At 39.7% G+C, this 17147-nt stretch overlaps 1 protein-coding gene across 3 annotated transcripts in view; it reads right to left on the bottom strand.

Moving 5' to 3' along the window:
• LOC139759945 (myotubularin-related protein 10-B) overlaps positions 1-17147 on the bottom strand; it is a 213650-nt gene that overhangs the window by 59232 nt on the left and 137271 nt on the right. For all 3 annotated transcript variants that reach the window (XM_071682651.1, XM_071682737.1, XM_071682806.1), the window contains one exon: positions 2538-2683. In XM_071682651.1, coding sequence (XP_071538752.1) covers positions 2538-2683 — 146 coding nt within the window. The remainder of the gene's footprint in view (positions 1-2537; positions 2684-17147) is intronic.

Genomic DNA, 17147 nt, shown 5'->3' with positions numbered 1-17147 from the left:
ATGTGAGTGAGTGAAGCCCGTTCTTCGTTTATTCCTGGCACTACCTTGAAGACATGGTAAACAGCAAAAAACAAGAAAGAAAGTAATCTCAGGTATTTCTTAAGTAAAAACATTTTGGAAGTCAGTAAAAGCAGGCCTTGATTAATGTTGCTGATGCATTCCTGAAAAAAGTGACTTTAATCAAAATGCATTAATCAAAACAGGGCTTCCTACAGATGAAATTACTAAAAATTGTGGCTGTGTATTCAGACAAGAAATCAGAAACATATTTTGTGGACAAACTAAACAAAAAACACTCCTATGTGATCGAAAAGATAACAGTAAGATATACAATTGTAAAACAAATCAAATCCAAAATTTTCAGGTTTACGGTGCATGAAAGACAGTCTAAATTTAGAGGGTATATGGGTTGAGTTTGAATGGAGAAAAACTGGAGGAAGTGAAGTGTTTTAGATATCTGGGAGTGGATCTGGCAGCGGATGGAACCATGGAAGCGGAAGTGGATCATAGGGTGGGGGAGGGGGCGAAAATTCTGGGGGCCTTGAAGAATGTGTGGAAGTCGAGAACATTATCTCGGAAAGCAAAAATGGGTATGTTTGAAGGAATAGTGGTTCCAACAATGTTGTATGGTTGCGAGGCGTGGGCTATGGATAGAGTTGTGCGCAGGAGGATGGATGTGCTGGAAATGAGATGTTTGAGGACTATGTGTGGTGTGAGGTGGTTTGATCGAGTGAGTAACGTAAGGGTAAGAGAGATGTGTGGAAATAAAAAGAGCGTGGTTGAGAGAGCAGAAGAGGGTGTTTTGAAGTGGTTTGGGCACATGGAGAGAATGAGTGAGGAAAGATTGACCAAGAGGATATATGTGTCAGAGGTGGAGGGAACGAGGAGAAGAGGGAGACCAAATTGGAGGTGGAAAGATGGAGTGAAAAAGATTTTGTGTGATCGGGACCTGAACATACAGGAGGGTGAAAGGAGGGCAAGGAATAGAGTGAATTGGAGCGATGTGGTATACCGGGGTTGACGAGCTGTCAGTGGATTGAATCAGGGCATGTGAAGCGTCTGGGGTAAACGATGGAAAGCTGTGTAGGTATGTATATTTGCGTGTGTGGACGTATGTATATACATGTGTATGGGGGGGGGGGGTTGGGCCATTTCTTTCGCCTGTTTCCTTGCGCTACCTCGCAAATGCGGGAGACAGCGACAAAGTATAATAAAAATAAAAAAAATAATGGGTTGAGTATTTAATTGGAAAACTTAAGGATTCTCAGCAACCAACAAAGAATTACCATTGAATGTTGAATATCAAATAAAAGAATGAAACAAATCGGCAAACTCATTCTAACAACATATCCTGCATTTCAAAATACAGTATAATAATTCCAGTTTTCCATATTTTTACATTACAACAGTTCCACAACTCTAATGGAAATGACATGACTTCAAAATGATTGCAATGTTAATCAAGGACTGATTATGATTGTTTAATAAAGTGAATGCTATGACAATAGGATTCAAAATGATATTGATCAAGGACATTTTGGAATCCAAGAAAATGTCCTGTAAACATGACTTAAAAAAATCATTTCGCTTCATTTAACATGCTGTATCACAGAACACAGATTGATAACTGGGTAGTAGTACTTCATAATGACCATCTTGGTACAAGAAAATATGCTCCAATCAAGGCCGTCACAGGTGAAAAGAAAACAGGGTATAAAAGAATAAACACATCTCCTTAGGCATTTGTAGACCTGACTCTTAAATGTGAAAAATATATAAGAAGGAAAGATGAAAGAAGGATGAGAATTCCACTGCTTCAATATTCTAGGTAAGATAAAAGTATCATAAAATGCAATTCTTGTGGTGCCAGTCTCTATACAAAAGCTATGGGAAGCTACAGCCAGACACATGTCATATTTCCAATCCACCTTGGAGGCAAGGACACACACAGACAGCTCCCAAAAGCAGTTATTGAAATAATACCTATAAAACAGAGAGATGGCAGCAACATTAAGGCAGATGATGGTTGGGTTGGGGAGCAGTGATACCTGGGAAACCAATGAGACAGAAAGCTAATGATTACACTTAGATTAATAGAGAGGTGGAGGAAGAGCCAACCCAAATAAATCAGCTTTTAAATGCCTAAAGGTTTTATCCCTAAATATTATCATCTCTCGTATTTTACCTGAAACTGAAATATGGCTGAAAGGATGGCAATTTGAAGATTACTTTCTATCTCCTTTGAAAATGATGTTACATTTGCAAGCTTCTAGTGATTCATCATTTTCTCCATGTAGTGATGTGAGGGTAAAGGGAGGGAAAGAAAATGTGGTGGGAGAGGAAGAAGAGTGACAAAGAGGGCAAAGAGGAGGAAGACTGAGAAGAAGACAAAGGTGGAGGAGGAGGATAAAGAGCTGGAAAGAAAAAGGGGAAGGAGCATGGTAGGGGTAAGGGGATGGGAAGGAGGAAGAAAGATGAAAGATGCTGATAATTTGCATTACTTTATACTGTCTTATGTATTATCAAAATGAACTTACCAGGAGTGTGCAATTCTCTTAGTTTAATATATGAGATCTGAATGTCTTTTAAGGAAGGTAATATTTGGTCAAGGTCAAGTATAGTTGGCTGTAGTTTCTTTGGGTGACATCGATGAACCAACCCCATCATCCGGTTCTCTTGTTGTCTGTTGAGAGAAATTTTCAACTTATAGCACAGCACTGCAAACTTTATAAATCATTTGATTGCCTAATATGCAAGAAAGTACAGTTGTTACACAAAAAGTTCTCAACATAATGCATGCCATGTACCCCTTGAGGGTCTCTGGAATATTTTGTATACTCCTCAGGTTTAACAATGACTTTATAATTGACACAAGGCAGGAAATGAGAATATGTTTATATGTCATTTTATTCGAGTTATGAATGTCTTAAATGCTGAAAATGAACTCATTTTGCAGGTGTCAAAAGAGCCCACAAAAATACGACTCTTTCAGAGTCTGGTGCTGTTTTTGGGATTACAATTTGCTTGATGGAGAGAGGAATTTACTCTTGTGTTGACCCAATCTCAACCTTGCACCTAAAGTATATCTCATCCTTATGTATACACACATATACACATCCCAACTTATGCCAGTTAGTCACTTACTGATCAGCCATAAATGGGATGATGAACAGCTGGGCTAGTTGTGAGCCCACTGCCCTGTCTGGCCCTTAAACCTAAGCTCTGGACTATGGTAACTCAATACATTAAGAGCTGTTGTCTTTGCCAATGTACAACCTAGCTCAGTCTCCACAGCAAATTGGAGTCACATCTCCTACTTAAGAACAAATAAGCTGGAAGATCCAGTATCGCATTTGCTATCTGAAGGAAAGAGCAGCAGATAGGTTAGTGGGGTACACAAAATTTGGTTTCGTTTAATGCCTCCAAGACCCCAGTTTCCACCCATCTCTATTGAAAACTCCTCACAACTTTCCTCTGTCCTTTGATGGTTCTGTAATTCCCCCTCTTGACTCAATGAACATACTTGGTGTTACTGGAGCATCCACTTTTCCTTGGAAACCCCACATTATGGAAATCTAAGAAACTGGGTGTCCTGTTTAGATGGTGAAATTTCTTTTCCTCTAAACAATTACTCAGTTCATACGAAGGACTGATCCATCCTTGTATGGAGTACGGCTCTCACATCTTGGGTAGTTTTAACTCTGCATCCATACTTTACAGAATCAGGTTAAATGCGATCTGACTTATAAACTTTCCCAGGCCAACTTCTAAGCTTGCCCCTTTGCCCTACTCCACAACGTTGGTTCACTTTCACTCATCTATAGGTATTTCTTTGGATTTTGCTCGCAGGAGCTGGTTGCTTGTCTGCCTCCACCACTAGCTAGACCATGCAATATTCAGCAAGCTGCTGCATCACATGATTACTGTATGTCTAATGGCAACTCATGGGTAGGCCTTTTTGATAGCTATTTCCATCACTACACCTTGAAGCTTTAGAACTCTCTAACTTCTCATGCCAATAACTATGACCTAGCACATTTCAAAAGATAGGTTTTCACTTCCTCCAAAACTCAAAAATACATTCTCATCTGTCATCTTTTACCCCTTTCATAACCCTCTATATATCTCAATCAAGGCCTGGCCCTTGATGTAAAATGTCTGGGGTAAACCCTGGAAAGGCCTGTGGGGCCTAGATGTTGATAGAGAGCAGTGGTTTCAGTGCATTACACATGACAGCTAGAGACTGAGCGTGATTGAATGTGGCCTTATTTGTCTGTTTTCCTAGCGCCTCGCTGAAGCAAGGGGTAGTGATGCCCATACACACATTTACACATACATGCATTTCAATGTATACATACATATATACATACATACACATACACAGACATATGCATATATACACATGTACATATTCATACTTCCTGCCTTCATCCATTCCCGTCGCCACACCGCCATACATGAATAAATGAATTTATTTACATTTATCTATTATACTTAGTCGATGTCTCCCCCATGAGCAAGGTAGCACAAGGAAACAGATGAAAGAACGCCCAACCCACCCACATTCACATAATATACATAAACGCCCACACATGCACATGTACATACCAATACATTTCAACGAATAGATCAACATACATACACTGAAATATACATATACAAATATGTACATATTCATACATGCTGCCTTCATCTATTCCTGTTGCCACCCTGCCACACATGAAATAGCATACCCACCGTCCATCCTTCCACCTCCAGTTTGGTCTCCCACTTCCCCTCATTCCCTCCACCTCTGACACATATATCCTCTTTGTCAATCTTTCCTCACTCATTCTCTCCATGTGACCAAACCATTTCAACACACCCTCTTCTGCTTTCTCAACCACAGTCTTTTCATTACCACACGTCTCTCTTACCCTTTCATTATTTACTCGATCAAACCACCTAACACCACATATTGTCCTCAAGCATCTCATTTTCAAAACATTCACCCTCCTCCGCACAACCCTATCTACAGCCCATGCCACACAACTTTCCATGGTTTACTCCAGATGCTTCACATGCCCTGGTTCAATCCACTGACACAACGTCAACCACGGTATACCACATTGTTCCAATTCACTCTATTCCTTGCACACCTTTCACCCTCCTGCATGTTCAGTTCCTGATCACTCAATATCTTTTTCACTCCATCCTTCCACCTCCAATTTGGTCTCCCACTTCTCCTCGTTCCCTTCACCTCTGACACATATATCCTCTTGGTCAATCTTTCCTCACTCATTTTCTCCATGTGACCAAGCCATTTCAAAACACCCTCTTCTGCTCTCTAAACCACACTCTTTTTATTACCACACATCTCTCTTACCCTTACATTACTTACTCGATCAAACCACCTCATACCACATATTGTCCTCAAACATCTCATTTCCAGCACATCCACCCTCCTCCACATGTCTCTATCTATAGCCCACGCCTTGCAACCATATAACATTGTTGGAACCACTATTCCTTCAAACATATCCATTTTTGCTTTCCAAGATACTGTTCTCGACTTCCACACATTCTTCAATGCTCCCAGAACTTTCACCCCCTCCCCCAACCTATGATTCACTTCCGCTTCCATGGTTCCATCCACTGCCAAATCCACTCCTAGATATCTAAAACACTTCACTTCCTCCAGTTTCTCTCAATTCAAACTTTTCTCTTTCACTAGCAACTATACTTCTTCACCTCACCACTCACTACCCTTTCTAATCTGCCCAACTCCCAGCTTCCTCATATCATACGCATCTCTTGTACATGCCATCATTACCTCCCTAAATACCTCCCATTCATCAACCACTCCCCTCACTTCATTTGTTCTCACCTTTTACCATTTCGCACTCAACCTCTCCTGGTATTTCTTCACAGCAGTCCCTTTCGTAGCTCACTTACTGTCACCACTCTTTACTCCTTGACATTCTCTCCTCTTTTTTTGAAAATCTCTACAAATCACCACCTTCGCCTCCACAAGATAGTGATCAGACATCCCGCCAGCTGCTCCCCTAAGCAAATTTACATCAAAAAGTCTCTCTTACATGCCTATCGATTAATACATAATCTAATAATGCCCTTTGACCATCTTTTCTACTCACATATATACTTGTGTATATCTTAGCTGTTCCAAAATACTGTTCTTTAATCTATGATCATCAACTCTTCTTCTACTTTCCTTATCAATAATCATCCAATACTACTTAACTCAATATCTTAAGCTTCCCAGTCATTACACAATTTGTGCCTGTGGACCAACTGTGCCTTTATACTTACACCTGTGCCTGCTTGTCTGTCCCACTTGTTTAAAAACCAAAATTTCCTTCTTGGAAGCAGGCATTAGTACATCCCATCCCTAAGAAAGGCAGCCATTCTAACCCCTCAACTATCATCCTTTTGCTTTCATCTAAAATTTCCCAAGTCTTTGAATCCTTCCTCAACTTGCATATCTTCAGACATCTTGAATTTCACATTCTTCTCTTTGATTAGCAGTACGGCTTCCATAAGGCAAGATCCACTGGTGATATTCATTCTTTTCTTACTAATGTTTGGTCATCATCCCTGAAAGGTTTTGGGAATCCTATGTAATTGCCTTTGATATTTCCAAAGTTTGTGACAGGGTGTGGCATTGGGGTCTTATCTTTTAGCTCCCCTCTCTCATTTCAATCCCTCATATCTAGCTTCCTCTCTGGCTGATCTATCTCTGTGGTGTTGAATGATCAGTCTCTCCCCACCTTCCCATCATCAGCAGTGTCTCTCAAGGTTCTGTCCTGTCTCCTACACTTTTTCTCCATTTCTATCAAAAATTTCCTTTCTTCAACGAATAATCAAATGCACTCACAAGCCCCTTCTCTCACTTGCTCTGCATCTTGCCTCACAAAACATCCAAAATAAACTCACACTTAAGCAGGATTTTTCTGTGGGGTAGACAAAATCTGGTCAAGTTCAATGCCTCCAAGACTAAGCTGTTGCCCATCTTTCAAACTAAAATTCCTCACAACTTTCCCCTTTCCTTTAATGGTTGTGTAACTCCACCTCTTGAGTCGATGAACATACATGGTATCATGGTTACATCTTGGAAAACTCACATTAAGGGAATTTTTGAATCTGTCTCTAAGGAACTGGGAGTCCTGTCTAGGGGGTCAGAATTTCTTGCCTTCTGAGCAGTTGCTCTGTTTATAAAAAGGACTCTATAAAATGCTGTTCTAACATCTAGGGTGGATCTAGCTCTCTGTCTTTACTTGACAAGAACTGAGTCAAAAGCAGTCCGATCTATCAACTCTTACAGGCTAACTTCAAAACTTGACTCACTTGACCGTCTACAATACTGGTTTGCTTTCTGTTTTCTGAGCTTTTGCTCACTACTGCATCACATGATTACTATGTGGCCGGTGGCCACTCATGGGTGGGCTATTTTGATATTTGCTTCTTTCCCTACACCCACTAAAGCTCTGGAACTCTCTCCCCTCTCATGTTTTTCCCAATAATCATGATCTGGCATTTTTTCCAACATAAGTTTTTCACTCCCTCTGAAATCTGAATACTTTTCTTTGTCTCTTCTTGGTCCCTTTCTTCAGCCTCTTTATATTTCAATTAAGGACCAGCCTTGATATGGACTTTCATCTGTGACTGCAACCTCCAGTGTAAAACAAAACTAATCAGTACACAGACACAAGTGGCTTTCTCTATTGTCCAATCCCTAAACAACAAACCACTTCCCATTATTACTTTTTACAGTGACCGACATGGCATCTTAAAAACATGACCTAATCAAGGTAAGTGCTCATCCAGGACCTGGCCAAGGGGGGAGGGGTAAATTATTAACTCACTAAGATAATGATGAAAGACCCAGAACAAGAGTGATATATAAGAACATATTACATGTGAGACCTTTGCACTTTCTGGGGTATTTCGATGTTCAAACTAATCACTAACATTTGTCAAATTATCTTAAAACTGGTTACAGCTGATGTAGAGAAATAAGTTTTTTTATGAGACCAATAACTATCTTTACAATGAAAACAATTTTGATATTTGAAAACAGAAAACAGCTGAAAGCTATGATTGAAGGAGTTTCCTTGATGAAACAAAGTAATATGCTTTGGTAAACACATAATATCATCAATATAAACATGAGCGTCAGTGTTTTAGGAAGGCGATGAAACGAACCAAATGATTCCTATAGTTACCTGTGAGACTCTTCAAACAGTAAAGTAGACATACATATACATTTATTTTCCATTTTGAAGGACTTTAAGGGATAAAGTAATAATAAAAATGCAAAAATCACCATTATTATGAAGTGTATTGTACAGTATAGTACTGTACATTGTAAAGCTCAAGGTCCCCCACCCTCAATGTGCCCTGAATTAAGGCCATCTCAGGTGAAACAAAACAGGAAAAGAAGAAAAACCTGAATCTTAAAGGGAAACACAAATGAAGGAAAAATATTCCACAGTTTAGCTATTCATGGGATGAAGGAGGAATCATTGAGAGGTTGGTCTTCACACAGAAACTGTGGGAAGCAGTAGCCAAATGCATGCCATGGGTCTATATCTTGGGGACAGGGACATATGCAGCCAGCTCATGAGAAATATGGCCAAAACAATACCTATAGAATAAAGTAAAAACAGCAGTATCACAGCATGTGGAAAGTGAAAGTTGAAGAGAGGTGATGCCATGAAAATTATTAAGACTGATGGTTTTGGATTCCATTCTAGTTAACTTAGAGGTGAAGGACAATCCATCTCAGATTTGTGAGCAATATTCCATACTTGGGGAAATATAACCCCTGTAGAAATTAAACAAATACTTACATGAAAAATAGTTCCTGCACCAACACAATACTCCCAGCTTTAGGGAAGCAGACTTTGTGATGATGATTATGTAGGGTTTCCAGAACAGAGTGGAAGATATGGTTATGCCCAACATATTTATGTTATCACAGGGTTGAAATTTGGTGTCTTGATATTGAAGAGAAGGAAAACAAATGATTTTAGGTAGAGATAAAAAGGGGAAATTGTACTCTAGGCACTATCAAATTTAACAAGTGCACTGTTTCCCCATCCTGAGATACTGCACAGATCTGAACTGAGGGGAAATATGATCAGTACAAAGAAGAGAATGAGCATTACAGGAAGGAGGGGAAGAACAGTATGTTGAGCCGTGCAAAGTGGAACCATCTGATTAAGAGTGAATGAGGTTAGAAGAGAGAAGATGGTTTACTAAGAGAAGAGTTTACTAAGAGAAGAAAGAGAGTAGGTTATATGACAGACACCTGAGGAACACCACTATTGATAGAACTGGAGAGAGTAGTTGCTCCAATGATAACTACAGTAATGGAATGGCCAAAGAGGAAACTATCCAATGGAGAACAAAGAGAAGCAAGAAATAAAAGGATGAGAGTTTAGAAAGTAAGGTTCATGCCAGACCATCAAATGGTTTGGAGATGCAGAGGGGATTGACAAAAGTTTCACCAAAGTCACTAAGTGATAAGGATTCTAAGTGTCTGAGAAAGTGAGAGTTTGGGAGAGTTTCAAAGACTTTGGAGATAGTAGAAATGAGAGCAACAGGGTGATAGCTGGAGAGGTTAGAGCTGTCTCCTTTCTTAGGGATGGGCTATGCCAAGGCATGCTTCACGCAGTAAGAAAAACCTGGATTTTTAGAAAGAAGGAAAACAAGCAAGGATTGGTGCTAGCTTAGAGGCATACTTCCTTAGAACTTGAGGAGGTATGCCATCTGAACCAAATGCCTTGTCCACCTGGAGCTGGGAGAGTACTTGGAAGACCCTGAGCAAGGAGAGTATGAGAAGGCATGAGTTCAACAAAGGGAGATGGAGGCAAAGGATTAGATGCTGAATCAACCAAAGTTGACTTGAGGAAAATATTATACCAAAAAGAGCAGCTTTAATAGTTGGAGAATTAGCAATAGCTTGAATTATAAAAGCTGTTGAAGAAGTTTTTGGTGAAGGATCAAAAAGAACTGTCATTAGAAGAAGCCTCGTTAGCACACTTTCTTTTTCTAAAGGATGCTTGACTGAGAAGAACAGCTTTGCAACAATTATAAGTAGAAATGAAAAAGGAGCAGATTTCAGGGGGAAAGGAAGAGTTTCATAGTCTGGTACATACCATCCCTAATGTGACATGCATCAAAGCAAGAGTGATCACACCATAAATGAAGGGAAAAAGATGGGATGTCTGACCCAATCCCACCCAAGATAACCTCTGCTGTGCATTCAGCACAACATGAGACATCCTGTCCCAAGAAGCTGTACCCATTCCAGAGAGTCAATAAAGCAGATGTGAAAGGATATTTTGAGGGGAGGGGATAGAGAATGGGTATGCCAAATTAGAATTAACTGAAACTGCACTGTACCCACCATTTCTTCTCTGTTTCAATGTGTGGCACACATTATAACAATCTTTTCTTCCTCCTTCGGCCTAAACAAAATATTCTTAAAATGTTTAAAGTATTCTTGAACTCCTAACATCTACTTGTGTGACTATAAACTACACTTCAATTACTCTTACTCTACTGTTACCCCAATGATTTAGAATTACTGTACAGGCTGAAACTCTTTCATCCGGCAACCCTGGGACCTGGCCGTTGCTGGACCACATAGAATATTGGAAAACAGAAATTGACCCACACAGGAACCCCTATGTAAACATATTCCCGACCCCTAGTCTTGTCACCTCATTCCACATACATATTGCTGTGTTATCAAAGATAGAACATGGCTTAAAATAGGAAATAGTACAATCATTAAATCTTTCAAACAAAGTTTTATTGTTACATCAGTTTACATCAGGAGACTCCTCATTATCTTGGGCAAGGGTTTCGTGTGGCACATGACACCAATACAGGGCAGATTCATTAGCATTATCCACTTGTTTTGGGGCTAAGTTCTCTGCTGCCACTAACTGCAAATTCATCCACAAACTTTGTCACAGCTTTCAGACAAGTAATCAATGTAACGAATGACCATAGGTTGGTAGTTGGCTTTGGTCGACTCTTGTTACCATTGTTATTTTATTTTCATCAAGGCAGCTAGCGTGTTCTGTGTAAGTCCAAGCCAGGAAGCTGGTTCGTACACTCTTTCTCGCGCTGCATGTATTACTGTTGATTGTTTGATAGAGAATTGAAGTTTTTATCAATTCTTTTAATACAACTTTACACTACAAGCTTCCATATCAGCACTATGCATTTCTCCATACACACTATGTGCTGAAAGTTCATGTCTCCAATCAAACTTATGTAACCATTCTTGTGAATATTCATGGTCATAGCCTAGGTTCAGTTCTTAACGAAAAACTTTGGTCTGCTTGACAAGCATCTCATAAATGCTTACAGGGTCATTACGTCGGAGCTTAAACTACTTTACAAATGCACGGTCTAATTCTGTAATCCTGACACCTTTCAAAGTTTTCCGAAACTTTGAACTTTTCTGGCTTTCATTTTCAGCAAAAAACTGAATATAAGAAGTTGACAGGACTGTTAATTAGCTCAGCTGCAATGTAAACAGATTTTGATGCTGTAGTGCTGCTAACAGCACCGCCCTGGTGGAAAATCCACATACTCATGGTGGCAGATTCAAAACACACCAGACCATGGGAGTTACCAGACCACGGAGCACAGGAGTAGAGATGTACAACCTGTGCTCATACATTTCAACAAAATACTTAAATGTTTTGGCAAAAACTTTCCCTTTACAGCCTATGCTTCATATATCTATTCCTGACCAAGTTTTCATCAATAAGTCTCCTTTATCTAACGTTACTTTTCAGTCAGGTAGTCCTCTCTCATTCATACTCGTTTAATTCTAAACTGAACACATTTTCATAAGTTAACTTTGAAATATTCTAAGTTCTGAGAACAGAAGTTCCTTTGAACAAACATTCTAAACTGCATCCGTGCTTTGTTTTCTGTCTACTAATTACAACCTACTTGTTATGGTCTATAGATTATTATCATTCCCATATGTTCACCACCTTCACTTTGGCAATTCACATAATTGCAAATGTGAAGATTAAAACCATTTTAATTAGCAACATCCATTATCATATTGTTATTCACTTACTTATTTATTTTGCTTTGTTGCTGTCTGCCACGTTAGTGAGGTAGTGCAAGGAAACAGACGAAAGAATGGCCCAACCCACATACATACACATGTATATACATACACGTCCACACACGCAAATATACATACCCATACATCTCAACGTATACATATATATATATATATATATACACACAGACATATACATATATACACACGTACATAATTCATACTGTCTGCCTTTATTCATTCCCATCACCACCCCGTCACACATGAAATAACAACCACCTCCCCCCTCATGTGTGTGAGGTAGCACTAGGAAAAGACAACAAAGGCCACATTCGTTCACACTCAGTCTCTAGCTATCATGTAATAATGCACCAAAACCACAGTTCCCTTTCCACACCCATGCCCCACAAAACTTTCCATGATTTACCCCAGACGCTTCATATGCCCTGGTTCAATCCATCGGCAGCACATCAACCACGGTAAACCACATCGTTCCAATTCACTCTATTCCTTGCATGCCTTTCACCCTCCTGCATGTTCAGGCCCCGATCACTCAATATCTTTTTCACTCCATCTTTCTACCTCCATTTTGGTCTCCCACTTCTCCTCGTTCCCTCCACACATATATCCTCTTGGTCAATCTTTCCTCACTCATTCTCTCCATGTGACCAAACCATTTCAAAACAACCTTTTCTGTTCTCTCAACCACACTCTTTTTATTACCACACATCTCTCTTACCCTATTATTACTTATTCGATCGAACCACCTCACACCACATATTGTCCTCAAACATCTTATTTCCAGCACATCCATCCTCCTCCACACAACTCTATCTATAGCCCACGCCACGCAACCATATAATATTGTTGGAACCACTATTCCTTCAAACATACACATTATTGCTTTCCAAGATAATGTTCTCGACTTCCACACATTCTTCAACGCTCCCAGAACTTTCACCCTCTCCCCCACACTATGATTCACTTCCACTTCCATGGTTCCATCCGCTGCCAAATCCACTCCCAGATATCTAAAACACTTCACTTCCTCCAGCTTTCTTCTCTTCAAAGTTCCCATAGATTTTGTCACCGACATCCTAAAGTAGTTTAAAGTAAACATCCATAAAATAGCATTAATACAGCACAAAAACAATATATTATCATAAATGTTTAAATAGCTACATGATTTAAATCTCATGGAAAAATTCATTTATATTTCAATAACTAAATAAAATCAAAATCTCTGCTACAAAAAGAAAATATGTCTGTCTGTCAGAACCCTTGTCATGCATGACCCCTACCGCAGTAATAAAGTCTTAATGTAAAATGAAATGAAAACTGAATATGAAAGTATATGATGTCTATACCACTACAAAACAGAACATTCATAACTAAATCAATTAACTTAGTAGTTCACTATCTAAAGGCACTGTTCCTTAACAGAAAATATCAAAAAAGGTGAACAGGAAAAATAAATCTAAACTGGACAATCATCATGGAAGCAATCAAAATCTCTCATAATCCCGGCATTGGTTAGCTCCATCCCTTATTTCCATCAAATCAGCAAAACAAACAAATACTTAACTTGTGTGGCAAAACTTTCCCTTTACAGCCTATGCTTCATATATCTATTCCTGATCCAATTGTTTTCATCAATAAGTCTCCTTTATCTAACGTTACTTTTCAGTCAGGTAGTCCTCTCTCATTCATACTCGTTTAATTCTAAACTGAACACATTTTCATAAGTTAACTTTGAAATATTCTAAGTTCTGAGAACAGAAGTTCCTTTGAACAAACATTCTAAACTGCATCCGTGCTTTGTTTTCTGTCTACTAATTACAACCTACTTGTTATGGTCTATAGATTATTATCATTCCCATATGTTCACCACCTTCACTTTGGCAATTCACATAATTGCAAATGTGGAGATTAAAACCATTTTAATTAGCAACATCCATTATCATATTGTTATTCACTTACTTATTTATTTTGCTTTGTTGCTGTCTGCCACGTTAGTGAGGTAGTGCAAGGAAACAGACGAAAGAATGGCCCAACCCACCCACATACACATGTATATACATACACGTCCACACACGCAAATATACATACCCATACATCTCAACGTATACATATATATATATATATATACACACAGACATATACATATATACACACGTACATAATTCATACTGTCTGCCTTTATTCATTCCCATCACCACCCCGTCACACATGAAATAACAACCACCTCCCCCCTCATGTGTGTGAGGTAGCACTAGGAAAAGACAACAAAGGCCACATTCGTTCACACTCAGTCTCTAGCTATCATGTAATAATGCACCAAAACCACAGTTCCCTTTCCACACCCATGCCCCACAAAACTTTCCATGATTTACCCCAGACGCTTCATATGCCCTGGTTCAATCCATCGGCAGCACATCAACCACGGTAAACCACATCGTTCCAATTCACTCTATTCCTTGCATGCCTTTCACCCTCCTGCATGTTCAGGCCCCGATCACTCAATATCTTTTTCACTCCATCTTTCTACCTCCATTTTGGTCTCCCACTTCTCCTCGTTCCCTCCACACATATATCCTCTTGGTCAATCTTTCCTCACTCATTCTCTCCATGTGACCAAACCATTTCAAAACAACCTTTTCTGTTCTCTCAACCACACTCTTTTTATTACCACACATCTCTCTTACCCTATTATTACTTATTCGATCGAACCACCTCACACCACATATTGTCCTCAAACATCTTATTTCCAGCACATCCATCCTCCTCCACACAACTCTATCTATAGCCCACGCCACGCAACCATATAATATTGTTGGAACCACTATTCCTTCAAACATACACATTATTGCTTTCCAAGATAATGTTCTCGACTTCCACACATTCTTCAACGCTCCCAGAACTTTCACCCTCTCCCCCACACTATGATTCACTTCCACTTCCATGGTTCCATCCGCTGCCAAATCCACTCCCAGATATCTAAAACACTTCACTTCCTCCAGCTTTTCTCCATTCAAACTTACCTCCCAACTGACATGTCCCTCAAGCCTACTGTACCTAATAACCTTGCTCTTATTCACATTTACTCTCAGCTTTCTTCTTTCACACACTTTACCAAACTCAGTCACCACCTTCTGCTGTATCATCAGCAAACAACAACAACTGACTCATTTCCCAAGCTCTCTCATCCACAACAGACTGCATACTTGCCCCTCTTTCCAAAACTCTTGCATTCACCTCCCTAAAAACCCCATCCATAAACAAATTAAACAGCCATGAAGACATCACACACTCCTGCTGCAAACCTACATTCACTGAGAACCAATCACTTTTCTCTCTTCCTACACGTACACATGCATTACATCCTCGATAAAAACTTTTCACTGCTTCTAACAACTTGCCTCCCACACCATATATTCTTAATACCTTCCACAAAGCATCTCTATCAACTCTATCATATGCCTTCTCCAGATCCATAAATGCTACATACCAATCCATTTGATTTTCTAAGTATTTCTCACATACATTCTTCAAAGCAAACACCTGATCCACACATCCTCTACCACTTCTGAAACCACACTACTCTTCCCCAATCTGATGCACTGTACATGCCTTCACCCTTTCAATCAATACCCTCCCATATCATTTCCCAGGAATACTCAACAAACTCATACCTTTGTAATTTGAGCACTCACTTTTATCCCCTTTGCCTTTGTACAATGGCACTATGTAAGCATTCTGCCAATCCTCAGGCACCTCATCATGAGTCATACATACATTAAATAATCTTACCAACCAGTCAACATTACAGTCGCCCCCTTTTTCAATAAATTCCACTGCAATACCCTCCAAACTCGCTGCCTTGCCGGCTTTCATCTTCCGCAAAGCTTTTACTACCTCTTCTCTGTTTACCAAATCATTCTCCTTAACCCTCTCACTTTGCACACCACCTCGACCAAAACACCCTATATCTGCCACTCTATCATCAAACACATTCAACAAACCTTCAAAATACTCACTCCATCTCCTTCTCACATCACCACTACTTGTTATCACCTCTCCATTAGCCCCCTTCACTGATGTTCCCATTGATTCCCTTGTCTTACACACTTTATTTACCTCCTTCCAAAACATCTTTTTACTCTCCCTAAAATTTAATGATACTCTCTCACCCCAACTCTCATTTGCCCTCTTTTTCACCTCTTGCACCTTTCTCTTGACCTCCTGCCTCTTCTTTCTTTTATACATCTCCCACTCATTTGCATTATTTCCATGCAAAAATCGTCCAAACGCCTCTCTTCTCTTTCACTAACAATCTTACTTCATTCCACCACTCACTACCCTTTCTAATCAACCCACCTCCCACACTTCTCATGCCACAAGCATCTTTTGCGCAAGCCATCACTGCTTCCCTAAATACATCCCATTCCTCCCCCATTCCCCTTATGTCCTTTGTTCTCACCTTTCTCCATTCTGTACTCATTCTCTCCTGGTACTTCCCCACACAAGTCTCCTTCCCAAGCTCACTTACTCTCATCACTCTCTTCACCCCAACATTCTCTCTTCTTTTCTGAAAACCCATACAAATCTTCACCTTCGCCTCCACAAGATAATGATCATACATCCCTCCAGTAGCACCTCTCAGCACATTAACATCCAAAAGTCTCTCTTTCACACACCTATCAATTAACATGTAATCCAATAACACTCTCTGGCTATCTCTCCTACTTACATACGTATACTTATGTATATTCTCTTTTTAAACCAGGTATTCCCAATCACCAGTCCTTTTTCAGCACATAAATCTACAAGCTCTTCACCATTTCCATTTACAACACTGAACACCCCATGTATACCAATTATTCCCTCAACTGCCACATCACTTACCTTTGCATTCAAATCACCCATCACTATAACCTGGTCTTGTGAATCAAAACTACTAACACACTCACTCAACTGCTCTTAAAACACTTGCCTCTCATAATCTTTCTTCTCATGCCCAGGTGCATAGGCACCAATAATCATCCAT

This window comes from Panulirus ornatus, chromosome 1 (assembly GCF_036320965.1).
Source record: "Panulirus ornatus isolate Po-2019 chromosome 1, ASM3632096v1, whole genome shotgun sequence".
NCBI classification, from domain to species: domain Eukaryota; kingdom Metazoa; phylum Arthropoda; class Malacostraca; order Decapoda; family Palinuridae; genus Panulirus; species Panulirus ornatus.
This window is presented reverse-complemented; position numbering and strand designations above follow the sequence as displayed.